General features: G+C 39.2%; 2 protein-coding genes across 3 annotated transcripts in view; one reads left to right on the top strand and one right to left on the bottom strand.

Annotated features, from left to right (window-relative positions):
* LOC114937766 (growth factor receptor-bound protein 14) overlaps positions 1–27,694 on the top strand; it is a 295,927-nt gene that overhangs the window by 6,987 nt on the left and 261,246 nt on the right. The window lies entirely within an intron of this gene.
* LOC114937764 (protein-lysine N-methyltransferase SMYD4) overlaps positions 1–27,694 on the bottom strand; it is a 140,025-nt gene that overhangs the window by 72,495 nt on the left and 39,836 nt on the right. Inside the window, exon 4 of one of the 2 annotated variants that reach the window (XM_029311369.2) lies at positions 12,055–12,136. The exons of the other annotated variant lie outside the window; for it this stretch is intronic. Coding sequence (XP_029167202.1) covers positions 12,055–12,136 — 82 coding nt within the window. The remainder of the gene's footprint in view (positions 1–12,054; positions 12,137–27,694) is intronic. 2 annotated transcript variants of the gene reach the window in all.

Raw genomic sequence — 27,694 nt, 5'->3', positions numbered from 1 at the left:
ATACAGGGTGTCCCAGACAACTGGCGGAAAAGTTTTTAATGGCAGATTCCCGGTAGCATTCGGAGACGATTTTTCCTCAGCGAAAATGTCGAGACACCAATCAATTATATAAGTTGAAGACTTAGGTCTTGTGGAAATAAAATTTAGATAGAGTTTGCTTTAATGGAATTTGAATATAAGACTTAGTTAGAAAGATACATAATAACAAAAATTGGGAACATGCTAAAAATTTCTGGGACACCTTGTATAAGAGTATGAGACATCTGTGTTGTTGTATAATTTCGGTTCATAAAATTAGATATATATAATCCTGCGGATTACGTCACGCTTACATCAGACGCTTGCGTCTCGAATTTTATACGCGAGTTCCGCATAATATTAATACAAATTATGTATTGATTATTATACATTTTTGGAATCTTTTATGGCTTTATGAGAAAAGATCGAGTCACGTTTCTGCAAGTTTCAAACTTGGAGAATGTCGAGGGGTAGGAGGGAGGGAGGTACTCGTAGCCTACCCGTCGTGACAACTTTATTTTCATCAATTTGGAAGAACCGAGAAGCGGCATAACTTGACTGTCGTAATGGCGCGGAAGTAAAAGGTCTGGTTTGCGGAGAGCATGATAAAACTGAAAATCGTAGGGATTTCCCTGGATAATCGCGCGCTCCGAAGCTCGTCTTCTCTTTCACGGGCACGAAAGTTTTCCTTCTTTGTCAATAATCTCGATGGATTTCGAACGACACCCGAGAATCTCTTATTTCCTCGCCATTGAAGCTTTTCTCGGTTTTCCCTTTGGCGAGAAGCACGCGTTCCTCGCACTCGCACACGTACATACAAATTCGTTTGTAAATTTTATTTCGCTCTCTTCTCTTCGGCGTTCTTCTTCTCGCAACGGCGTTTCATTTACCCCATTTGAGCGGCGAAACGTCGGCGATGAATAATTCCTGCTGAAAAACGTTAGCGATGCGATGCACGAATTCACGAAGGACAGATTACGAATAAAATGACCGCCGGAATTTTTTTTGCCGAGATCCTATTAAAGAAATTTAGCACATGCATATTATATAATATCTCGAAATTGCCAGAGATATTTACGATTTAAAGTTGAAGATGAAAATTTTGCAAGAACAAATTATTTACTTTCCAATCGCTTAAAGGGATCCTAAGCTAACCTAACTTTCATGCCTGTTTTATCGACAAAATGTGAGGTTAGATTCAGCTATAAATCTATTTACTGGTTATACGAATTGTTTTTCACCCGAAATTAGAACGCTTCGTTCTTTATTAATACTTTAATTTGTACAGAAAAGCGACTGAATTCTAATTTCGGGTAAAAAGCAATCCGTGCAACCAATAAATAGATTTATAATTTATCTAACCTCACATTTTGTCGATAAAACAGGACGGGAATCACAGACTTCACCTTAAATGTGAGAAACAATTTTTTTTAGAAAACAAATCGCGTGAATTATATTCTAAATTACCAGTCACGATGTTCGCCCGACGAAAATTGAATTTCTGTCTTTCTCTCTTTCGCGTTGCAACGTAATGATAATGACGTGCATTAAAGCGCACACGGACGGTCCATTTGGGTTCTCGCGTTAAAATAACGTCGCGCCGCGAAATCGTTCTAATCCTGTCCGGCGCGTTTAATGATCGTTTTGCGGGTCCTTTCCGACAAGATTGACCCCGATGAGACGCCGAGATATCTTCTTCGTTCCGAGAGCCCCATAATTGAGAGAACGAGAGACGCTTCAGCGATGCTAATTCCGTGAGATGCTAACAAAACAATTTAGCGCGGCTCATACATAAATCATCGCCGGCAGATAAAAGTTTTCTGCCTGGGGTCTGCGAGCAAACGCGCGACAGACGAGCTTGAAAGGACCCCAGGTCGACGTCTTTCGATGTACCTTCGCCGTCATTTTCGCCGGGGAAGAGTTGAAGCTTTTCCAGGCGCGCGGTTCCTTCAGCCCCTTGCTGACACTCTAAATCTCGTTTGGAAATCTCGCTTCTTCCCTCCTTCGACCTAACCCCTACTTTTCACCTCGCTTCTCCGGTTGCACAGGGAATAATAAATGCGTCTTAATGACGCGAAGCCGAGACCGGTGAGACGCGTCGGTGTAAGATATGAATCCGCATAGAGCGGAAATTTCGTTGGTTCGAACGAGTGTAAGAACACAGACTCGAACTCGCTTGAGTTGAACGGCGCGATACGACAAATGAAGCTTTTCCAACGTTATGGAGAGATATAATCAGAAAAGTGTCCGGAAAAATATCCGGATAAAAGATAATTAATGAAAACGCTGCGAGTGTTTGTTCAGTTTATTCGACACAAATAACTTGTCTCTGAACGACGAAAGCGCACCTTCTCCACATTGTTCGTTAATTAAATATGCCTGTTAATTAAATCATCTAGAAAGAAAGAAGCAGAAATGTGCCCGTACGGAAAGAGAAAATGAAATATCAAAAGTCGAATGTGCGAGCTTTCAAAAAATGTCCGCGCATTAAAATTACCAATTCGCTTTAAGTACATTTAATCCGACGACGAGGGCGCAGGGGGTGGAAATAAAAAAGCACGTATCTGTCTCCCACATTCCCCCGACTCCGGAAACATCCGGTACGATGGACGGACGTGTGTTAGCGCGTTCGAAGGGAGAGAGAACCAAACCCACCCCCGACATTCTTCGCGCTGCGAAAACTCGACCTTCGCCGGCGCCGTCACGCCGGCGAATGACGAAAGTTTCCGCCGCTACGTGACGAGCGCGTTTTCCCGCCTGCCTTTTCTCGCCCCCTTCCGCTCCGAACCACGAACGACGTTGGAATAACGCGAAAAAAAGCGGGAAAAACTGTAAACTAAAGAAACTCGCTAGAAGTCGTCCGATCGATCGCATTGTGTCTCTCGCCGCATGATCGCTCCCCCTGTCAGAGGTACACTCGAAAGTTTCTTCGTCGAGGTTTCGCGATGGGGTAGTTTCTGATACGGCATCGCCATTTCCCTTCTCTCGCTCTCTCGTCGCTCGTTCCATCTCCACCCTTGCTCGTGCTAATGTTATTCGAGCTGTGTTCTCGGCATAATGTGTTATATCCTCTCGGGTTTCTCGTTTCAGATCGCCGCTGGTTTTATATAATTTTTTGTATTACACGTGCAGGCAAAGTGGCACTTTGTGTGCGTGTTTTCTGTGCGGAAAGCGGCCGATTTCCCACGTTGCCATCTAGCGGCGACGCGGTGAAGGAATAAGCCGCGTTCAAAGCCATTGCCCACGGCTTCAGCCGTGGACAATAACTTTGAACACGGCTATTCCCGCACTCGTGACCAATTGTCAACTTTCCGCACTTGATACACAATATACTATTATTGACCGTATGTGTACGTCGGCCGAAACTCGCGCCGGAAAATTCGCGGGAGTAATTTACATTTCTGCGACGAAACCCTCTCGTGAACGGAGAAAAGGATGGATGTATATAATATTGTTCGCTCCATTAAAAAAAAAAAAAAAAAAGCGTCACAATGTGGGATCGCAAAAGAGAACTCGCGTCGTGGACGCGAAGCGGAGGTTAATGAAACAAAAGCTGAAAACCGAGTCGCGCGATGGATTGAATAACACATGGAATGTAAAATCTATCCTTTCAATAACGCTTTATTATATTCGCGCGTCCACTTTCTCCCTCCTCCTCGCGCGATGACGATTTCTTCGCGACCGCGAAATGTCATTTGCGAATTTTATTCTCGCGATCATCCCGCGCGCGCTCTTCGCCTCGTCGAGTGAAGCTGAAAACGAGGCTGGAGGGTGGAGCAGGGTCGATTTTCACCGCGACGCGATGATGAATGCCGTAATGTCTGCCTCCGGGCGAGAAACAGCATGGTTTGTAGCCTCGTGTGCGTCGTATATGGCGCATATATACAGTATATACGCGCGCAGGATTGCCCAAAAGCTCGGGTTTACGAGATTTCGCCTTCCCACGCCTGTTCTCTCTCTCTCTCTCTCTTTCTCTCTCTCTGTCTCTCTCGGTGCTTTTCACCGGGAGAGCGCGAGAACGGTTGGATTTATTCGCGCTCCATTTCGTGCGATTTTCTTCCCGTAAATCTGCGTTGCCGCTTGCCGACGGCTCGCCACCGCACAACACATGCTCCTCGGTTTTCTCGCCCGAGAATTTGCGTGTATTTCGTCCTCCGAAAAGCGCGGTAGTTTGGAGAAAAAAAAAAAAAATTCGCGTCCCTCAAAAGGAGCTTAAAACGCTTCGGGCGCGTTTATTCTGCGACGCGCGCCCGCGTTATCTATTCCCGTCGAAGGGTAAATGTCAAGGGAGCAAAGGGGCGATAATTCGAAAAATTTCCCGGACTCTCTTTCTCTCTCCGCGTGTAGCTCGTAAATCTTCTCATTATTCGTTTCCATCGACGGCGGCGGCGCGCTGAGGGATCCGCGCGCGTCCATCGTTCAAGATTAAAATGAAAAATCACGCGCCGTGCTTCGCGCGCGCGGATAACGGATATAATGGGATATTTATACGAGCCGACGTTACGTATAATATTTTTCTCCGTCGCGGAGCACGTTTTATACCTGCGGATACCCACCCTGGCCTCGGACTATCCTCGTGACGTCTATTCACGGTGCATTCTCGGGTTACAAAGTAACGACGAAAAAAAAAAAAAATAAATAAAAATAAACCGAATAAAATAAAACCGCGAAACGGGAGCCAATATACGAGGGTTGTCATCGCTGTGTCGTTGGTTAGCGACTCTCGCTGTTGCATCGCGATATGATGTTCTCCGCTTCCATTCTCGCGCCAAGATTGTCTCAATAACGGGCCAGAAGCAATCGGAAGGCGATCTCTTTCTCTCGGAAAGCGCGCGATATCGCAAAGTTATCGTTCGACGAATCTCGAAAGAGCAGCAGAGCGGTTTGGTTTGTGAGAGCCTTGTCGGGGCGCGCGAACCCCTATTAATTTCACTTTCTACAGTTTTCCTCCTCGTTTCAATGAGACCGACTCCTCGTTTTGCACCGCCTTAACGGAGTACCAAATCCGCGGGCGGCGGATGACAGAGAAGAATGGGAGGAGAGTCTCGACCTTATCCGGGCGCGTTCCAATTTTGGCCGGAGTTCTCCTCCGATGCCACGACGAATGCCGACGATTCTTTAAAGCGATGTGCTCCGGCGAGACGCCGGGATTTACGATAATCGCGCGGGAATCGGGAGATCTTGATGCACGCGAGCGGACAAGAGACGGCGGTGGAAACACGTCGTCCTTTATCGCGCTGCGGGAAAGCGGCGATAATTTTCCGCAATGTCTTAATTCTCTCGGGACGCGAGACGCTCACCTATGACGGAATCGTCGCAATTTTTACATTCTTACGTCACGTAAATCAGAGACGTCAAATCTCGTCGAATCTTTTTCTGCGAAATAAACGACGAGCGATAAATAACAAAGCCATTTTTCTTCACAATATTCTTCGCGACAGCTTATTTATCAGAGACGAACATCGTTTAAGGGGACTGCTGACTGTGTCTGTTTTATCGATAAATATTATTTTCATTTAACTATTTATTGCAGGGAGAGAATTTTCTCTTAGAATTTACCCGGAAAATTATGATAATTAATCGTAGGATAATATAGTGTTGGGAGAATTTTATAAGAGTTTCTCCGATTAATATTCACCACAATAAAAAATATTAATAGGTACATAGTAAAATTAATCGAGTATAATTGCTAGTTACGTCGAAATCAATTTTGCCAAGTTTATTAATATTTTTATTGTGGTAAATATTAATCAGAAAAACTCTTATAAAATTCTTCCAATACCATAATTGTCCCACGAAATTCTAAGAGAAAATTTTCTCTGTGTGCGTATACAGAATGAAAAACCCTTTACTAGAATTAAAGTATTCATATAATAACAAGTCTGGGCTACTATATATGTATATATAAAAAAAAAAACAAGAAAGCTAAATAATTACGGTTTTTTGCATTACGTCAACCTAATTTAACGTTCTTGGTTTTTTTATATACACATATAGTAGTCCATATTATGAATATACTTTAATTCTAGTAAAAAATATTTCTTTTTCTGCAGACAATAAAGAATTAAATGAAAATATTTGTATAAAATCAGTAGATTCGTATTTCTTATTCGATTCACCCAATAAAAAGAAAAAAGCGCGCAAAAATGATGTTCTTTAAGCGCAATCGGAGTGAATACCGCACATATAGAAATCTGTAGAAATATGAAAAGGATTACAACTTGAGGGAGAAAAAAAAAGAATTTTAATTGTGTCAAACTAAGTCCGTCCATAAAATATGTTTCCTTGAAAACAGTTTCTAAACGACAACAACAACAAATAACAATGAGAGCATTAACTCGACCCTATTCACACGACCCGGTATATCCAGTTCGCGTCCCAGATAAACAAGCCGGCTCGCGCGAGAACGCCCGCAATCCCTCGAAATGCGTTATTCCATTTATTCAATATTGAGGCGGGATGTATATACATCGCATCTCGCGTCAGTTCGCGCTCGAGATTGACGCGCGCGGAGGATGAAGAGGAGCGGCGATTTACAGTAATACAGCTGCACCGCGCGATTTCAATAGTTCTCTCTCTCCCCCGGGCGAGAGCGAGACTTGATTCGAAACAAGGTGTAACGCGCGGAGAGGAACGAGCCGGCCGAGATATATCCGAAATGGTAATGACATTTAAATGCCATTCATAAACGTCAAGCGAAAGAGGGAGAGAGAGAGAGAAGCGGTGGAGGAATTTTCATTTCGACCGGCAAAACGAGACGCAGCTGCGTCCGAGTGGATTTCGTTAGCATCGCTAAAACGCCGGAAGTGCGCCGATATATATACTCGCCCTGGTCCGGCAAAATCAGAATCTTCGAACCAGAGAGAGAGAGAGAGAGGAGCGATTATCGGCCCGCGACATTTCGTTTAATTGCGTTGACGAATCAAAATGTTAATCTATTCATTCGTTATTAAGAAGACGGAATCTCTTTCTTTCTCTCTCTCTCCCGTTTTATAACGAATCGTCGTAATCTGAGAGATCCTGTTCCAATATTAATTAAAACGATTCCCCGAGAGTTAAGGTACCATTTCATGTGCAGCATACTTTTTACGGCAAAGCAGAAGACCACGCAACTATAATTGATTCTAATTATTGTTATTATTATATTAGTTAAATAATGGATTTTTTAAAGAATAGGATAGATTATTATGAGAATATAAAAGCAAAAATCGTCATTTGAACCTTGAAATAATAAGAGGACAAAGAAATATGCTCTAATAAATTTTAAACACGTGACTGATGCGCTGCTGCGTATGAAAGGGCACTTTTACGGAATGAGTTCCCCGAAAGTTCTTGCGAGTTCGCGCGTCACCGGCGATATTAAAGAATACGAAATCTCTCTCTCTCTCTCTCGTTTCATAACGAATCGTCGTAATCTGAGAGATCCTGTTCCAATATTAATTAAAACGATTCCCCGAAAGTTAGGGTACCATTTCATGTGCAGCATACTTTTTACGGCAAAGCAGAAGAGCACGCAACTATAATTGATTCTAATTATTGTTATTATTATATTAGTTAAATAATGGATTTTTTAAAGAATAGGATAGATTATTATGAGAATATAAAAGCAAAAATCGTCATTTGAACCTTGAAATAATAAGAGGACAAAGAAATATGCTCTAATAAATTTTAAACACGTGACTGATGCGCTGCTGCGTATGAAAGGGCACTTTTACGGAATGAGTTCCCCGAAAGTTCTTGCGAGTTCGCGCGTCACCGGCGATATTAAAGAATACGAAATCTCTTTCTCTCTCTCTCGTTTCATAACGAATCGTCGTAATCTGAGAGATCCTGTTCCAATATTAATTAAAACGATTCCCCGAAAGTTAGGGTACCATTTCATGTGCAGCATACTTTTTACGGCAAAGCAGAAGAGCACGCAACTATAATTGATTATAATTATTGTTATTATTATATTAGTTAAATAATAGATTTTTTAAAGAATAGGATAGATTATTATGAGAATATAAAAGCAAAAATCGTCATTTGAACCTTGAAATAATAAGAGGACAAAGAAATATGCTCTAATAAATTTTAAACACGTGACTGATGCGCTGCTGCGTATGAAAGGGCACTTTTACGGAATGAGTTCCCCGAAAGTTCTTGCGAGTTCGCGCGTCACCGGCGATATTAAAGAATACGAAATCTTTTTCTCTCTCTCGTTTCATAACGAATCGTCGTAATCTGAGAGATCCTGTTCCAATATTAATTAAAACGATTCCCCGAGAGTTAGGGTACCATTTCATGTGCAGCATACTTTTTACGGCAAAGCAGAAGAGCACGCAACTATAATTGATTATAATTATTGTTATTATTATATTAGTTAAATAATAGATTTTTTAAAGAATAGGATAGATTATTATGAGAATATAAAAGCAAAAATCATCATTTGAACCTTGAAATAATAAGAGAACAAAGAAATATGCTCTAATAAATTTTAAACACGTGACTGATGCGCTGCTGCGTATGAAAGGGCACTTTTACGGAATGAGTTCCCCGAAAGTTCTTGCGAGTTCGCGCGTCAGCGGCGATATTAATGACACATCATCGCTGTCGGCGATCCGTAATTATTATTACCGCCCGAACGCGGCTCTCGAGGGCGCGGCAAATGTATAATGCACCCCCCACTGGGGGATGCATCCCCCGGCTGCCGGGGGAAGCTGAATGCTTAACGACGACGCTGCGCATTTGAATGCTTAACTGACACGTTCGAGAGGCGAAAAAGCGGACGGTGTCGTAAACGTCGACCGACGCAGGACGGACGACATACCGAAGAGCGAATGCTCATTACGATTTTATCTCGCGGCGCGCGCAGACCGCGATTTCCGGCGCGATTTCTCTCACGTTGGCTGGGAGTGCCGGGTCCCAAACTCCGGCTCTACTTATCCGCGGGAAGGGGCTGCTCAGGTATGTACCTCGCGCGTCACCGACAACGAATAATTCAACGTCTCCCGTATGTGTCTGCTGTTTTTTTCCCTCCCGTTTTTATCGTTTTTCTGTTTTTCGTTTTATTCTTCTGCATTTTGATCGCGAGAAATTGAACGCGGTGATTTGCATTTATTTATCTGTTCTCCTTTGCCAAAGTGGGATTCAAGATTTAAGATTTTTTGGGGGTCTACCAAATTGCACTGATATGTATATGTGCCAACAGGGTGTCCAGCAGACTCGGTGAAAAAAATTCCCTGAGTCTTTTAGATTTTCCAAGACCACACAGAGAGAATTTTCTCTTAGAACATACCCTGAAAATAAAATATGTTCGTTTTACTATGTACATAATAAAATTTACTATGTACATATTAAAATCTACTATGTACATATTAATGGTTTTTATTGTGATAAATATTAATTGGAGAAATTCTTATAAAATTCTTTGAATATCATATTGTCCATGATTTTCAGGGTAAATGTTAAGAGAAAATTCTCTCCGTATATGATAAATCAATTAAATATTACATCATGAAATCCTTGAGTTTTTTTTGTGAACAATGAAAAAGTTCGGAAGTTAAAAAAACAAAAATTGAAATCAATTATACAATCTGCATTATGTACGGTAATCGAAACAAACATGTCACTATAAACTATTTAAATAATCACATTGAAATAAAATAACACGACAATGAAAATGTAAATTAGCGAATCGATTTTGAACAACACAGAAAATTAGCGTGTTGGGAATCAAGGAAAAGTTTATATTTATTTAATAAAACATTTCAAATTATTAAGACAAATGTAGAATAATGTGAAAATCCAGATAAATAGTAAAATTTCCTGACTTTTCCCTGACAATTCCGGATTTATAAAATTCTCCGTCAATGCCCAATTTTCCAGATTTCCCTAACTGCTAGACACCCTGTATATGTATCAAACATCATTTCGCACGGAGAAAATAACTCATAAATTTTGCAATACGCGTATAATACTTTTTCCGCTTTACTATTATACTTGTATCTTAGTTGCACCGTTATATTTCCGAACAGGATTCTTTCTTTTAACGCTGTTTTGTAGATATTTTAGCGGTGCTTCTCGAGATCTCCAGAATTCTCTGTTTATGCAATTTTCGTGATCGATAACTAAAAAAAATTAAACTCTTGCTCGAAAAATATTTATATATCCTACTTGTTACAATTTTAATATATTCAATTCTTTTCTTTCTCATCTATAAATAGACTCGAAAATTCAATCGGTTATTATATATTTGATATTGAAAAAAATGCCCAAGATATTATAATACATTTCCTGAAAATTTTTATCCGCGTACAGACCGGTTCGCAAAAAGTGCAAAAGAAGATAATACTCTTATCATAGATTTATAGACAATTTTTCTCTCGCAGAAATCCCTATCATTATCGGAAAAAAAAAAAAAAAAAAAAAAAAAAAAGAAAAAACCGGTAATGTTCCATCCATGATTTCACGTTAACGGCACAACTCGACGTCGGATTAGCTAAAGGAGACCTCATTACGCGGAACATGGGCGCAAATTTTCGGAACACCGCGTATGCGTCGTACGCCCGTAAAGTTTTCAGTCGGATAATCTCGCGCGACTTAATCCTCGATCGGAACAGTACGTACCGAATGCACGAGCGATCGACTTCGGATGTTAAACCGGGCTTAATTCCTCCGCCAGGATGTGACTACCATATATAGACGCGCGTTCTGTATTTCGCTGTATATTTTTTCTCTCTCTTCTCCTTTTTTTCCCTTTTGGTAAAAACGGCAATCCTCATTGCGTATGCCGTTTCACCGATTCGACGTGGAAACCTCGCGATATTCTTCCATCGCCTGCGAAAACACGGCGCTCCCGAGCTCCACTTCCTAACGACCTTTGAATACACCTTGCCGCTCTTTCCGCCTTTCAGCATTTTCTTGCCGTCCCTTCTCTTCTCCTTACTCACGTCTCCGGTCGCAAGAAACTTTCGCCCGGTCCTATCTCGCTTTGGCGCGTAAAAACCTTTGAGATGTAGATCGAAGCTTAACCCGCTCGGAATGTAAAGTACACTCTGGCGTAAACGTGATTTCGGTATTCGCGGGACTTGAAAATTCACGCGGATCCGATATATCGTCTCGCGAGAGAGAGAGAAAGAGAGAGGTTCGAGCGATAATAATAGGATCGCAAGCGTTATTGCGCAATAATTAAAAATAATGGCCCCCTTTTCGCAATTGTACTCGATTACGACGTCGAGAGTTGGACGGTCAACGAGTTCGCGGAGTACACTGGGATATATACTGTGCTGAAAGAGGGAGAGAGGAATTTAGCAGATTGTCGACGTATCCCCGCCGAATCGGCTTAATTAGAACCTTATCCAAGCGCCGTACGCTGAACGACTCCTTAATGCTTAACAATAATGCCAAATGGCATCCGAGTTTCCGGCAAGTCGTAAACGTTAGAGAGTATACCCTCGCGCCCTTTCGTGAAATTTACCAAGAGAATATCGCCGGTTTAATAATTAGAAATTTTGCGGGGGAGAGAATTGAATTTTAAGCATATTTTTAACACTCGAGCAAATATCGACAATTAAGAGATTATCGAAACATTATTACCATCGATTTTATATTTTAACGTTCGATACGTATATATAATAATTCTCATTTTTTTAATCTGCATTTCAGATGCGCAAAAATAAAAATTCTATGTACCCTTTTTGCAATACAAAATATTTTCACGCTTATAAAGCGCGCGATGTGCATCAGTATAGTTATTTCGTTAATTATTATCATATAGGTATAAATAACGCAAAATATAAATTGTGGAAAAAAATATGTACGTGTAAAAAATAAATTTTTTATGCATATTTTTAAAATATCTTTTTTATAAATATATCGCTAATAAACATTTTTCAATGTAACTCAAGATGCATTCCGTTTCACGCCATCTTCGCTTCAAAGCTTTTTCGCTTCGTTTAATGGACTAGGGAGAAGAATCTTGCGCTTCGAAGTGAAAATAACGCCAAGCCGGAGCACATCCTTAATGTAATATAAAAAATATAAATATAGACTCACCGAACTCGCGTTGTCTTGCTGTTTCCGTCTTATTATCCAATCCATTCAGTTTTTTTATCCGAAACTTTGATGATCCATTGCACTAAAAAAAAAAAAAAAACATATATTCGCGATGTTTATACTCTCTTTCGTTATTCACTTTACGCGCGGCAATGTATTTTCGATTGAATATCGATCTTCGATATATCGATATTCATAAATATTGCCAAAAGTGTCGAATAAAAGTGCCAGGCGATTATATTATTGCGATTATGTGCGCGAGCATATAAGTGCAATATATATATACATATCGATATATCGAAGATCGATATATCGATATTAATACAAAACAAGAGTGTGTTTGACTCAAATACTAATATATGTCCAATTAACAAAATACTAATTTAATTGAAAGGTTTAGTCAAGTTAACAAATTTCTTTTTAATATATTATGTACATTGTGTATAATTTTATCTCTTTGCTTTAATTGCCGAGAGTGTAGACAATATTAAATATAATATCAGATGTTCGTGTTGCATGATTTCTTTCGCTCGTATACATATAATATAGTAATTAATAATTATTTTCCGATCGACGAAGCATATCTAATGATCGCACGATGATTAAATATATCGATGAATATATGTACATGCGTATAAAAATAAATATATTATAAAAATGTAATATTAAAAATGCATTTTCGTAAATCGTGATCGAGTGTTTACGTTATTTTTATATTCAAGTAAATTATTATTTCGAGTAATTTTTTCTCGCGAAATTTTGAAGCAAATAAGTATAATCGAGCAAAGTAAATAAAAGAGGAATCACTTTCGGTGCTAAATATTCACTTTACACACGTTATGGCGAAGGCAAAAGGGAAGACGAAAACGTCCGGTTGAAAAATGACGAAGGGATGCAATCGCGGTCTCCGCCGAGGAAATCTATCATTCCCTCGAGAACACCAATGTAACTTACTTTAGTTTTTAATGGAACACGTGCTACTATCCGGCCGCATGAATTATGCGAGCTCCTTGAACGTCGATGGAAGAAGTAAAGTGCTCGAACGCGCGAGCATTTTATTTTTCTTGCAAGGAAAAAAATCAAGAGATAGAAAGACGGAGAGAGATATCGGTGCGCTTTGAGATTTATCTCTCAAAAATCGGAACGATATACAAACGACGTCGGAGAAGAAATAAGGGATAACCGCGGCAGGGCTACCAGAGAATTAGGCGAAAACGTTGTTTCACCGTTTAGGACTGCCGAGGGAATTTAATGGATCCCTGGATGCAGCGTGCACTTGAGAATCGTATGTATTATGCAGCCGCGTGCACTCGGATTGATCGAGTGTGAGAGAAGAACAAGTTGCACTTGCATGTGGTGCAGCTGTACTCGGCAGAGAGGCTTTGTCATCCGGACATTTTTTCTCTCTCTATCTCGATGTTATTTCCCAGTAACGTTTTAGTCATCATAATGCATCGTTATCGGAACGCTGCTTGCGATTACGTCAATTATCTTGCAGACACGCAATATTTTAAGCGCGAACCCTCCCAGTCTTTCTCGGCCGCGACGAAGCGAGACCGACAAATATTTGAGGCGGGCAATTATGCGAAAAGGTATTGTTAAGCGCGTTAACAAGCGTCGCGGAGTTTCGAAGATTTAAGATATGTACCTTTCCCGGTACCTTCGTTTCCCGGCAGACGTTTCCCGCGAGTCGATGGAGCGAGCGAAGCTCTCTTATATATCTCTCAGCGGTTCTCAAGTTTTCCCACCTAGCCGATGAGAATCGTTCGCGTGTAAGAAGAAAACTCTCTCCTTTAATTGCGAATTAATTAATCCCGCGCGTTTCTCCTCGGCGTTGAATTTTACACCTATAGATTTATCAACGACGCGTAAAATCGCTTTAATTTTCCTCTCCTTGTTCCTAGATTGCTAGTCTTTATCGAGAAAATAAGGCTCGATTTTTCTCCACGTTAAGGGGCTGCTGACCATGACTGTTTTACCGACTTTGATTTCAAGGGCTTTTCTTTTTATTGGCTATACAAATTGAAAAATCCTTCTCCACGATTAAAGTACTGATAGCAATGAACGGGGAGCGCTGTAATTTTGTATTAAAAAACAATAAAAAGTTAAAAAATTACAGTTTTTGTATCGGCCTCTTGCATCAGCTCACAACAATACTTATTTAATACAAAAGTTCTGCAGTTTATTTGCGCACAAAATATGGCGCTCCCAATAGAGATGACATGAAAGAATTCATTATTATCAGTACTTTCATTGTGGAGGATTTTTCAATCTGTATATTCAATAAAGAGTGAACCTAACCTAACGTAAAGTCGATAAAACAGAACAACGGCAGCATCCCCTTAACTTTCTCTTTAGAATTTTCTCTTTAACCGTACGGTTAAAAGATAAGTGTGAAAAATGTAACTTTTAATAAACAAAATCTCTCGCGCAAAACGTTGATAAGTTCCGAAAGAAGATTCAAGGCTACGGAGCCGCATTCAGCACCGCTGCTCTGAATGTTGCATCGTTACCGTAATCCGCGAACATAAGTACATATATATATATACGTGCATAGGCGCGAGCGCGAAAGATAAGAAATTCAATGTAAATAACGCGGCGAGAATGACATGACGGGAAGGGGATGCGCGAGCGTGACGTGAGCGAAAATTCTTCTCTCAAGTCGAGTTACGTAAGACGCGCGGCTGCGTGGAAATAGCTCTCAGAAGTATGCGAAGAAAGAGGCGGAACGGCATGACGGTTAGCTTAGCGCGATGCGATTGATAAACCCCTTTTTCTACAGAGAGGAGAGAGAGAGAGAGAGAGAGAGAGAGAGTTTTTCCGCAGTTTTTCTTCGGGCTGACGCCCCTATTTTACGCCCCGGTCGATATTAATTTGCGGATGCGCGAGCCAGTCTACATCCTTCGACGTTTAAATGTCATTAGAAACGTCGATGCATTCTCCCGTCGCATCTTTTTCGCTGCTCCACTACTCTCAATTTTTCATCGATACTTTTCAATAAAAAGAAAATCATAAACGGAGGAATTGGAATTTTGGGAAAAGATGAAGTTTTTAATAAAGGAAAACAATTTTCTGCATATTAAATAAATTAAAAATAATTGGAATGTAATAGTATATTGTGTATCAAGTGCGGAAAGTTGGCAATTGGTCACGAGTGCGGGGGATGGACGCACGAGCCGAAGGCTTTAGCCGTAGGCAATGGCTTTGAATGCGGCTTATTCACTCACCGCGTCGCCGCTAAATGGCGGCGTGGGAAATCGGCCGCTTTCCGCACTGAAAGCACGCACACAAAGTGCCACTTTGCCTGCACGTGTAATACAAAATAAATTAAATTAGTATTCATCAAGTTAATGTAACAAAATATTTAAATAGCTGGAATTTCAATGTATCTATGATCAAAAAATATTTTATCCCTGACAGATGAATTATATAGGTACGACTTTTGGTTTAATGAAATACGCGCGTTCGATCGAGCAGATTGAGAATCCTCGCGACGGCACGTTTTTCCGCAAAGACTTCTAATTCTATCGTTCGAACCTAAACGTGCGTAAATAAATCTGTCGATGTTCCCTCCGACCCTCCCGTCCCTCGCAGATTTATCTGCGTCGTTCTCGCGACCGCAACACGCAGCGTAAACAAGATCGATTGAGCGTAGTCTGTAAAGTTTTCCGGATGATTTAATATCCTGGTTAGTGCGCACCCCGGGAAAGTAATTTCAGCGGGCAGTGACATTAAACAAACGGAGAGGGAAAGGAAAGCTATACGAACACGCGAGATGGTAATTAACGCAAACTGCGAAATTTTTGGCTCCGCCAAGTCGGAAGACGGTACGCGGAATTACTCTGTCGCGAAATTAACCCTTGATACTGTCACCGAGAAATTCGAGGCGGGGAAACGCGGTAATTATTAGCAGCCATCATCTCTGCGCGAATGTCTCGTGAGATCTCCTTTCGCTGGGGGAGGAAGGATTGGGGTTACGCATGGGAATCTTCCAGGGGAAAATGGAATTAACGAGGCTGATCGGCGATGCTTCCTCGAACGACTGATTTAATGCAGTTTCCCAGTTTCCTTTGCTCCTCGCGTAACCGTTCCGAAACTTTCATCGAGCATACCGAATCTAATAGTCTCCTCTCTTTCTCTCTCTCTCTCTCTCTCTCTCTCTCTTTCCACCCTTCCACTCCCGTTAAAACAATTACCATGGATTTCCACGTTATTTATTCCTATGGCTAGAGTGACGCTCTCACAACATTGCACTTGTATTTTTCCGCGTAATTTTTGATATTTTCCGACGCTTCAAAACACGCGACAGAGCCACGTTTTTGCTACCCACCGTAGAGTGGATTCGATCAATAATTATATGGATGACTTTTACGCGAAGGGAAGCAAGTTTTGAAGCACCGATTATTTCGAGCTGAATTTTATAATTTGCGAAGAAAATATTTCCGAGTCTCGCAATTATTTTTAGGAGAGGAGAAAAAAAGGTGTTATTATATCTCGTAACAATTTTACGGAAAAAAAGAATCAGCTACCATAGCTAAATTTTAGCTATGACAGCTAATATTTTTTAGCTATAACATTCTCCGTTAAACTATAAAAAATATTAGTTACCATAGCTAAAATTTAGACATGATAACTACACGGAAAGAATTTTCTCTTCAAATTTACCCTGAAAATCATGGTAATCGTGCGACAATATGGTATTGAAAGAATCTTGTAAGAGTTTCTCTGATTAATATTTACCACAATAAAAATATTAATAGTAAATTTTACTATGTACACATTAATATTTTTATTGTGGTAAATATTAATCTGATTAATACTTACCACAATAAAAATATTAATAGTAAATTTTACTATGTACATATTAATATTTTTATTGTGGTAAATATTAATCTGATTAATACTTACCACAATAAAAATATTAATAGTAAATTTTACTATGTACATATTAATATTTTTATTGTGGAAAATATTAATCAGAGAAACTCTTATAAGATTCTTCCAGTACCGCAACCATGATTTTCAAGATAAATTCTAAGAGAAAATTCTCTTTGTGTAAATTTCAGGTTGTAATAGACAGTTAAAATTTAGCTAATTCTTTTTTTCCGTGTTCGAGATAAATTAATAATTCTATGTCGGGGATTTCGTTATTATGGGGGGCTTAATCCGTTCGTATTCCGATATTTGGTGTCTCCGGGATTGGGTCAACCGAACATACAGGGTATCATCGACGTGTTTACGCGTTGTTCGTTATACCCGGCAATTTTTCAAAGAATCGAAAATGTTTTCGAGACAAACGACCTGGTACGGTGCCAAGAGGAAGTCAAAACTTTACACCTCTCTCCAGCCCTTTCCTTCCTCTCCTCTTCCGGCGGCCCATCGCGTTACTTCCGTCACGACGACGTGCTCATCTCATGTCGATATCGAAATGACGAGCCGAGGAATTAATTGATACCGGCAGCCTCCTTCCTTCTCTCCGATTAAATACGCCCGTGTAACCATTTCTCGCTCTCGCTCTCTCTCTCGTCGTTCGTCTGAATCACACGCGTGTCGGAATGTCGCCGTTCATTCTCGTACGCGGATTCTCCACGGTATTACACAACGCGCCGTGTCGATAACGCGCCAGAAATCACATTCGCCCGGGCTGTCAACCCGGCTGATTTCGATGAAATATGAGATTCCGCGCGTCAGCGAAGATATTCACCGTTCTGCGGCGGCTGGGAAAAAAAGAACCCTTCTTCTCTCACAAAGATTCGCCATCGATTCGACAATTTAATGCTCGAATAATACATTTTAATAAATGTGCAATTTATTCATTTTTTTTTTGTTGAGGAGGTATTTTAAAACAAGGTGGTTTTTGAGAATTTTGTTTACGAAAACTGCATAGCGGATTATTCTAAAATTTGTAGGCATTAATTGTTAAATATTTTTTCCATCGATTCGACAATTTAATGCTCGAATAATATATTTTAATAAATGTGCAATTTATTCATTTTTTTGTTGTTGAGGAGGTATTTTAAAACAAGGTGGTTTTTGAGAATTTTGTTTACGAAAACTGCAGGATTATTCTAAAATTTGTAGGCATTAATTATTAAATATTTTTAAGTAGAAAAAATTGTTAGTCGTAGGGTCGCCATTCAAAAATCTTTTTATTAAATAAAAGTCTGAAATTAAAAAACCAAAAATTTTCTTATTATTTATGAAATTATATCGTCGATGAACCATAGCTTAAATTAATTTTTTATTAATGTTAAAGATACATCCTCAGTGTAATTTCATAAGAAAATTTTTAGAACGCTCGCCAATTTGCAACTTCGACGGCGAGAAGATTCCTCAAAGACGACTTCACAGTCCATGATTTTAATTAAAAAAAAAAATGTTATACTTGCAAATATTTAATAATAGATGCCTAAAAGTTTCAGAATAATTCGCTGTAAAAAAAATTCTAAAAAACCAATCTTATTTTTTGGTTCTCTAAAGCAGACGGCCCCGTTAAAAATTCTAGCACACAATGTCGATTTTTTAATCGCACAGATGAGTCTAAACTTGGAAGAGACGGTGTCGTTTATTTCCTTTTATCGATGTATCATTTTCGCGCACGGATTTAACTGGAACTTTCGCTCTTTAAATCGACTTTGTGACAAGTTCTCTATCCTTTTGTCCTCGAGAGGATTCTTTCGGCCATGATTGCTCGGTGTCCCTGGCGCATTAATTGATCCCACCTTGTGCTCGCAATTAATTTGGCTCGTGTCAGGCGATGTCCACGCGCGTGCGTCACAGCGTGGTGCAACGTTGTTGTCGGCGTTCTTGTTGATTACAGGCTGTCGTCGACGATATCCGCCCCCGAGGTTTTGGTGCGGGCCGCACATCGAAATGACGGTCGTTGACCGAATGGGAGAGAGAGCTTACGGTTTTCTATGTATCGGACGGTCACGAACGCGCGCGCGAATTTCGTCTGGGCGCTCGATTGGGGGCTCTCGTCGTCGTTAGGGATGGGATCAGGTTGACAGATACATATATTCGCGGTTCTCTCGATTCGGTTCCAGTTTCATCTCATTTCAATCGAAATTTCATCACCTTCTATATTTTATAAAATAATGGAAAAAAGTCCGATGTGTGAAATAAAATAGATAGGCCAGTAAAATTAGACTTGCGAAAAGGGCAAAACTGCATAAAAATTAGGAACAAGCTGAATTTTTGTAGAAACCTTCATTTCGATATCCTAATCCTGAAAAGCACCTTTAACTTCATCCAGGGCGTTTTTTTTATATGGGGGATAAATTTTAGTTCTTTGCCATTATCTCGAAAAATATTAATTTTCCAGAAAAATAGTTACTATCAAAATTGTAGCTCATAAAACTCTCTACAAAAAAGGTAATTATACTTTTTTTCGTACAACTAATCGTTTTCGAGTAAAACGGTAAAGTTGCAATGTCTGTAGTTCGTAAAAAATACGCGTCTTTCGCTCTATATCTTCGAAATGATTAATCCCACGACAAAAAGTATAATGAGCTTTTTTGTAGGGAATTTTATGAGCTATAATTTTGATAATAATTATTATTCTCGAAAAATTGATAGTTTTTGAGATAATGACAAAAAACTAAAATTCACCCCCTTTTATTTCCCATAAAAAAACGCCTTGAATGAAATTAAGGGTACTTTTCAGAATTTCATTAGAACATCAAAATAAAGGTCTCCACAAAAATTCAGCTTGCTCCTAATTTTTATGAAGTCAAAGTCTAATTTTACTGGACTAAGAATTATGTATAAATCAGACCGAAATATAATTGAAACAAGTGGGGCGATTATAATTAAAGATTGACATATAAGAAAATAAATGATTGCAGTTTTGCGAGAATTAATCTGAAGAGAAATAAGATTTCTCTTCCTACATGAATTTTACATTAAAAACGGCAAAGTAATCAAAGGAATTTGCTATATCGGATCCCATCCCTTAACGTCGTACACCGGCAATCATCGCAAGTATAATACAGATTAAAGTCAACGGGCGAAGCGCCTCTTTCGCTTTCCGATCACGCGCCAAGACTCGACGAAGGATAACGCCTTTCGACAACAGGGATTGTTCCGGTCGCGCGGGATATAACAGGGCAGCGAAACTTTTTTCGCGCAACGTCGCGAAGAATCCCGGGTAAGCTCCGTGCGCGATGAAACAAAACAGTGCAATACCGATGTAACGTATATAAAGTGTGTACTAAGAAGTGTCTGCTCGCGCATACCCGATATATATATATATATATATACAAGGAGCAATTCGTATTTGTCAATCGATTTCTAGTCGCCGAGCTTTGAAAGCGATCGCGGTTGAAACGCGAGACGAGTTTCCACGGAGACGCGCCATTAGCGGTCAGAAACGGACAAATCCTTTCTCCCAAAAAAAGCGACATTAATACGACTGTGTTATACAGGGTGTATTTAAATAAATGCGCCAAATTTTAGGGGATTTTTTGTCGAAAATTAAAGGGGATTTCTTATATAAACATATACTCTTCCCTGAGTTTTTATTTTTCTTCTCAAATTTCTGACAAATTAAAAAATTAAACTTGATGAATATTTATTAATATTCTTTCTCCTCTATCGTTCCTTCCTGTATCGTTATAAGGGAATGAAACTAACAACCCCTATTTAATTTTTTAATTTTTAGAGTATATGTTTATATAAGAAAGCCTCCTTGATTTTCGACGAAGAATCATTTCCTAAAATTTTCGCACTTATTTAGATACACCCTGTATATATAATATATAAATGTGCGAGAGCGAGCGCACGACAGTCGAGGGGAAAAGCTGAGAAATCAACGAAAAAGGATATTATTTAATATACGTGCGCGCGCGTAATGGAGGTCCACGCTTATCACGGGACTGAGAAAGCTCTTTGAGAGCTTTTTGCCGAGTTCGTCCTCGGGGTTCTCGTATGGCACGTCTCGTCTTCCTTTTCCCGCCAACTCTTTGTCGCTCGTCCTTTTTTGCTTTCTCTTTCTACACACCGGGTTTATAAAATGCGGGGATTCACGGAAACATTGAGAAGCACCGCATTTCCGGAAACCGCTTGTCGACTTTATCTGAATACAATCTCTGCCATCTTTGCGCCTTCAGGGTTTATATCGGTGTACGTAAAGTAGACGGTGTGAGAATTAGACGATAAGAAGTTCAATTTTGTGGATCGAGCACTTTCTCAGGGTGTCCAGCAGACTCGATGACAAAAATTCCCTGACTTTTTCAGATTTTCCAAGACCAGAAATTAATTTTTTTCCAAATATATCATTTGCATATATCTGTATCATAAATCAATTAAATGTTAAATGATGAATCCTTGAGATATTTTTGTCAACAATGAAAAGGTTCGAAAGTTAAAAAACATAAATTTTAATCAATTATACAATCTGCATTATAATGTAAAATAATCGAAACAAACATGTCACTATAAACTATATAAATGTCTCTATTAAATACATTGAAATAAAATAACACGACGATGAAAATATAAATTAATGAATCGATAAAAATCGATAAAAAAATTTCAAATTATTGAGACAAATGTAGAATAATGTGAAAAAATCCAGATAAATAGTAAAATTCCTGACTTTTCTCTGACAATTCTAGATTTATAAAATTCCCTCGCAATATCCGGTTTCCAGATTTTCCTGACCGCTACACTAAAAAAAAAATGTGTTAAATTAACACATTTAATTCTATACTGTCATTTGACAGTATTGAACTAAATATGTGTTATTTATGTCATTTATTTGAAACAAATAAATATTTATTTGTTTTGAAAAGGATTTTCTCATATCGAATAAATATGATTAGTTTCAAATAAATGATTTATTTGACAGTATTGAAATAAATACTTAAGAATTAACTAAATTTTCTTTCATTGTAGACACCCTTTCTCGAATTAATGGCGACGCGTGCAAGGCGCGAGGATCCTAAAATTCCGGAAAGCGGAAATACGTTTCTTCGCTCTCGCGTGCGACCTTATAGAGTTTTCGACGATTTTCGCGTTACTGCAAATCTCTGAACGAGCTTCGATAAGACGGTGGCATCGCATATATATATATATATGTGTATCTATATATCTGCGCGTGATTGGACTGGCGTAAATCCAAAGCCAGTTTTTCTGACAGTCGTTCTGTTTCCGGTTAAGCCTGCACTTTCTCCCAACCGCATATTCGACGCCGCGATACTTTATCCGGCTCTGTCGACAGCTCTTCGACAAAATCGAAAACGACGACGACGACGACGATAGCTTCGTAAGACACCGCACGAATTAACGAAGAGACGTCTAATCGATTACTCGACGAACCGAGTGCAGGTGGATTTATGCTATACCCGCAGGCGCGGAACGGCAGCGAATTGCTACCACATCGAGAAAGGGAGAGAGAAAGATGAGCCATTTTGTAAAATGCACCTTGATAGAATTCGACGTTTAATGGTATATATGTATACGTCACGCTCTCGCTACGTTTATCTCGTGAATTTTATGCGCATTTTAATACGCAGATATAAATGATACGCGGAATGTATATTTTATGTATTTCTCTAAAGAGAAAAAAAATTGCGCAATGATGTTTTGAATAATATAATACTATAAATTCTTTCGTGCGAATATAATAGACAAATGCAAATATAAATCCGTCGTCGAAGTTTCTTATCGGGAGATAGATGCTGGAATTTTTTTTCGCACGTACATGATCCTTAGATGTCCTTGCATTTATTTACTTGTTCATTTTCCAATTCCGCACAGCCCGACGCATATTACTTTCGCGCGGAAAAGGAGACGACGGAACTATGCGATGCGAAATTAAAATTGTCCCTTCCTCGCCGTTTTCTTTTCTTCCATCGCTGTTCCGTTGTCGTCCTTTGTGGCGCGGTTATAAGGCAATTTACATGAGTAAACAGATGGTCGCAATTATGCTTCTTTCCTGTCTCAACCACGACCGACTGTCGCTGTTTATCAACCTGGTATTGATACCGGATACAATTTCGATAAATCAAACTTACCAATGGATATTGAGAAGAGAACTAATTAAGCTTAAGTTTTATGTAAAAAAAAGGGAGGAAAGAGTGCATATTATTCTATTTAAGGGGATGCTGACCATGACTGTTTTACCGACTTTGAGTTCAAGGGCTTTTCTTTTTATTGGCTATAAAGATTGAAAAATCCTTCTCCACGATTAAAGTACTGATAATAATGAACGGGGAGCGCTGTAATTTCGTATTAAAAACAATAAAAGTTAACAAATTACAGTTTTTGTATCGGCCTCTTGCATCAGCTCATAACAATACTTATTTAATACAAAAGTTCTGCAGTTTATTTACTCAATAGAGATGACATGAAAGAATTCATTATTATCAGTACTTTCATTGTGGAGGATTTTTCAATCTGTATATTCAATAAAAAGTGAACCTAACCTAACTTAAAGTCGGTAAAACAGAATAACGACAGCATCTTTTAAAGGAATGTAATAAATTACTTATCGTGTTGACACATCGGTGAAGAAGAGTTTTCGATTCTAAAGCGCTTCTGTCGGTCTTATAATTAGGGCCGTTAATTATTCAAGATAACTCAAGAAACGGATGGAAGACAGATAGATCAATTATCGATTCACGGAAACTGACTCGCTCATCATTTCCGGTGCATATTTTTTCTCCAAGAGACATATTTCGCGCAATTGCAACAATAACTTGATGATTAAAACGACGAAAGCGCGCAAACGTTGTGTCGGAACCAGTTGTTATTACACGCGCAAAAGATCGAAGAACGTTTCTCGATACCGCGATAACAGGTGTTGGCTCCGCACAATGGGATCGTTCAGAGATTCGAGACTCGGGCGCGACAGCCTCTGCATAAAAGGGGTCGAAAGAGCCACTCGGATTCTCTCTATCGGGGAGTAAATTAAACGGTCCCCTTATTGCGCCTATTTATTCGATATCGCAGGCGCGTCCCCATAAATATTTGGCCCGCTCTCTCATTGACCGGAGGTGAACGTGTGATCATTTATTTATCGCTACGTCGACCATTATTTCCCGAGTAGTCGGCGTACGAAATTCTAAAACCGAGCTCGAATGGCGTAATATTTTACCATAGATTAATCCGTGCGTCCCCCGGACGCAGTCGATATGCGACGAATAAAAATCCACTTTAATCTATCCTCCATACCTCCTTTCTCCTTTTTTTTCTTTCATCGCGCTAGATTCCTGCGGATAAGAACCGCGGAAATCCAACGCTAGTCTCTGAAAACAAGGCGAACGACCGTATCTGTATTCAAGGCACCACGCCGCAAATCCAATACAATGTACGACGCGATTTAATTGATAGGGATTCTCGGAATACGCAAAGTCGGAATTTTTTCGAGTCCACCACGGATATTGCGCTCTCGCGGCCTTATCAGCGTTTTTCTTTCTTTTTTTTTTTTTTTTTTTTTGCATCTCTCGCGCAAGTAATCGTAATAAAATCATATCGCGGGAGCTTTTTTTCGCATTACGAATGCGGCGCGAGTCCGGATTTATTTCTACGCAAAGAGAGAGAGAGAGAAAATTTCTCTCGAAACACTTCTCCATTCTTCCTTTTTTCCATTTCGTTCGCGTTGCGTCGCGCTACGCGACATTATTACGAAAATTTCAAACAAATCACGTAGCTCGGCATATCCGTGTCGATACAAATTCCTCTTTCGCCGACTTTATCGCTGTCGCACTCCACCCGGCGAAATTTATTCCACGTCTGGTAAAATTATATTGCCGCGACAACGAAATTAAAGTCTTCCGGATGAACGCTCGCACTGCACGACAGCGCGGACGCTGCCGATCGACAAATCATTTACATTTTTCTCCTAAGAAAAATATATTTCTATGTCGATGAAGTCGCCGCGTAGAATAGATGTTTGTCGCGTCAAATTTATAGAACGTACAGAAAGACGGATGCTCGACTCGCGGAAGATTAGGTAAATTTCAGGACAATTAAAAAAGATTTTTTTTTAACTCACTTTCTGATCTTCTAAGCAAGGACAGTTAGTCTTTATTTATGAAAACAGCATAAAATAAAATTGGGATAACAAAATAGTTTCGTCACGTGAATCAGAGTTTTCTACGTAGTATACATTTATTTTGCTCTATTAGAAATTATAATAAATTATTTATTTAACTATACCAATCTATTGTTGGCGTTTGTAACTCTCTGATTTATTACTAGTTAATGAAGTAACACATATAGTGTTATTTATCTAACCGATAATTGATATTCTAATTAAAATTTCAAGAGAAAGGTCGTCTACCTTTGGTTCTCGAATTCTAAAATAATTGCAAAAAAAAATCGCGTCAAGTGTTAAGAATAAAAAAGACATTTTAACTCACTTTCTGATCTTCTAAGCAAGGACAGTTAGTCTTTATTTATGAAAGCAGAATAAAATAAAATTGGGATAACAAAATAGTTTCGTCACGTGAATCAGAGTTTTCTACATAATATACATTTATTTTGCTATTAGAAATTATAATAAATTGTTTATTTAACTCTACCAATCTATTGTTGGCGTTTGTAACCCTCTGATTTATTGTATTACTAGTTAATGAAGTAACACATATAGTGTTATTTACCTAACCGATAATTGATATTCTAATTAAAATTTCAAGAGAAAGGTCGTCTACCTTTGGTTCTCGAATTCTAAAATAATTGCAAAAAAAAAAATCGCGTCAAGTGTTAAGAATAAAATATTACATGAAATATTCTCTCACTTTGCGGCAAATGCTCTAATTTGATCGTTCTTGAACCTCACGAGGATCGACCAATGACCCGAAAGAAAAGAGGAAAGGAAGAGAGAGAGAGAGAGAGCGAGAGAGAAAGAGCAAGATAATAGCCTTTAATTAATTCCATAATATCTCCCGATTATTCTCGCGTCTCGCGCGACTCGATTATCGACGATTGCGCGTTGGACCTCGGCAGCCTAGTTGCTTTGAGGGTGAATTGTGGTACATAACGGCATCACGGTCGCGCGATATCGCCGGAGTGTCTCTGGGGTGGTAGAGTTTCGGGCGTATAAAATACTTTCGACGGTGGAGACTCGCCGACGCGAGATGAATGGGGCTGCAATATCGAGAATGCGTTCGACAATCAAATTCGCATTACGCGAAGCGTGACAGGTAGAGTGGCGAGATGGGGGATGAATTGGGGACAGAGAGAGAGAGAGAGAAGGGATGAGGTCGTGCCGTTAATAAAGAACCTTTCACGGTATGGGGATTCTCGTGAATTATAACCGGCCGTCACAGTTAACCGACGTGTAAGTGACACGAAACCACAATCAGGCATCTGTTGCGGCTTGCTGCTGCTATTGAGTATACATATCGGAGCGACGATTGATACGGAATATCGGAATATCGGCGGCCGGCGAATTGATTTCGGTATTGTTCGCCTGTTACCGACGTGGAGATATTTCCGGAGTACTCGCGAGAGTGACGCGTCTACGATCGATTCTTTGCTTTAACAGCTTCGTTAAAGGTAGATCAGGGTGTGTAGCAGAATCGAAGAAAAAAATTCCCTGACTCTTTTTAGTATTATTTTTTCCAAATATATAATTTGCGTATATTTATATACAGAGAGAATTTTCTCTTAGGATTTACTCTGAAAATCATGGTAATCGTGGACAATATGTTGTTGGAAGAATCTTATACAAATTTCTCTGATTAATACTTACCACAATAAAATATAAAATATGTTCGATGAATTTGATTATGTACGTATTAATATTTTTTATTGTGATAAATATTAATCAGAGAAATTCTTATAAAATTCTTCCAATATATCATATTGTCCATGATTACCATAAATTCTAAGAGAAAATTCTCTCCGTATGTGATAAATCAATTAAATGTTACATCATGAAATCCTTGAGATATTTTTGTCATTTAAATCAATTATACAATCTGCATTATGTACGATAATCGAAAGAAACATGTCACTATAAACTATATAAACGTCTCTATTAAACACGTTGAAATAAAATAACACGACGATGAAAATATAAATTAACGAATCGATTTTGAAGAACACAGAAAATTAGCGTGCTGGGATTCAAGGAAAAGTTTAATTTATTTAATAAAAAACAAATGTAGAATAATGTGAAAAAATCCAGATAAGTAGTAAAATTACCTGACTTTTCCCTCACAATTTTCGATTTATAAAATTCCCTGACAATGTCCGGTTTTCCAGATTTTCCTGACCGCTAGACACCCTGAAGATGAGAGAATCCTCGGTGAATTCTTGAGTTTGAAATACAAGAATTTGAAAGGACGAAGCAGTTTTGACAGATTGCCACATCGATTATCGTCAAACAGTCAACTTTGTTTCCTGTCGCGAAATTAACTTGCAACTTGCTTCTGGCCATCCATCTAATATATCACACGCAGTATATACATACATATATCGCATGCGGTGTAATACATTTACAAAGTAATACTGCTGTTCGTTCGGTGGGATCCGCAGAAATTTGGTAAATGGCATTCCAGACACACGACGCCGTGATACGGCTCCAGAAGCAAAAGGACACACTTCTAACGGTTGTCTGTTCATTTTTGATTCCATTTTCAACTGTACACAATACCCGGGGATCGCGATGAACGAGTGTCTAGAGTGT

This window comes from Nylanderia fulva, unplaced genomic scaffold, assembly GCF_048542155.1.
Source record: "Nylanderia fulva isolate GAGA-0341 unplaced genomic scaffold, ASM4854215v1 Scaffold4, whole genome shotgun sequence".
NCBI classification, from domain to species: Eukaryota; Metazoa; Arthropoda; class Insecta; order Hymenoptera; family Formicidae; genus Nylanderia; species Nylanderia fulva.
This window is presented reverse-complemented; position numbering and strand designations above follow the sequence as displayed.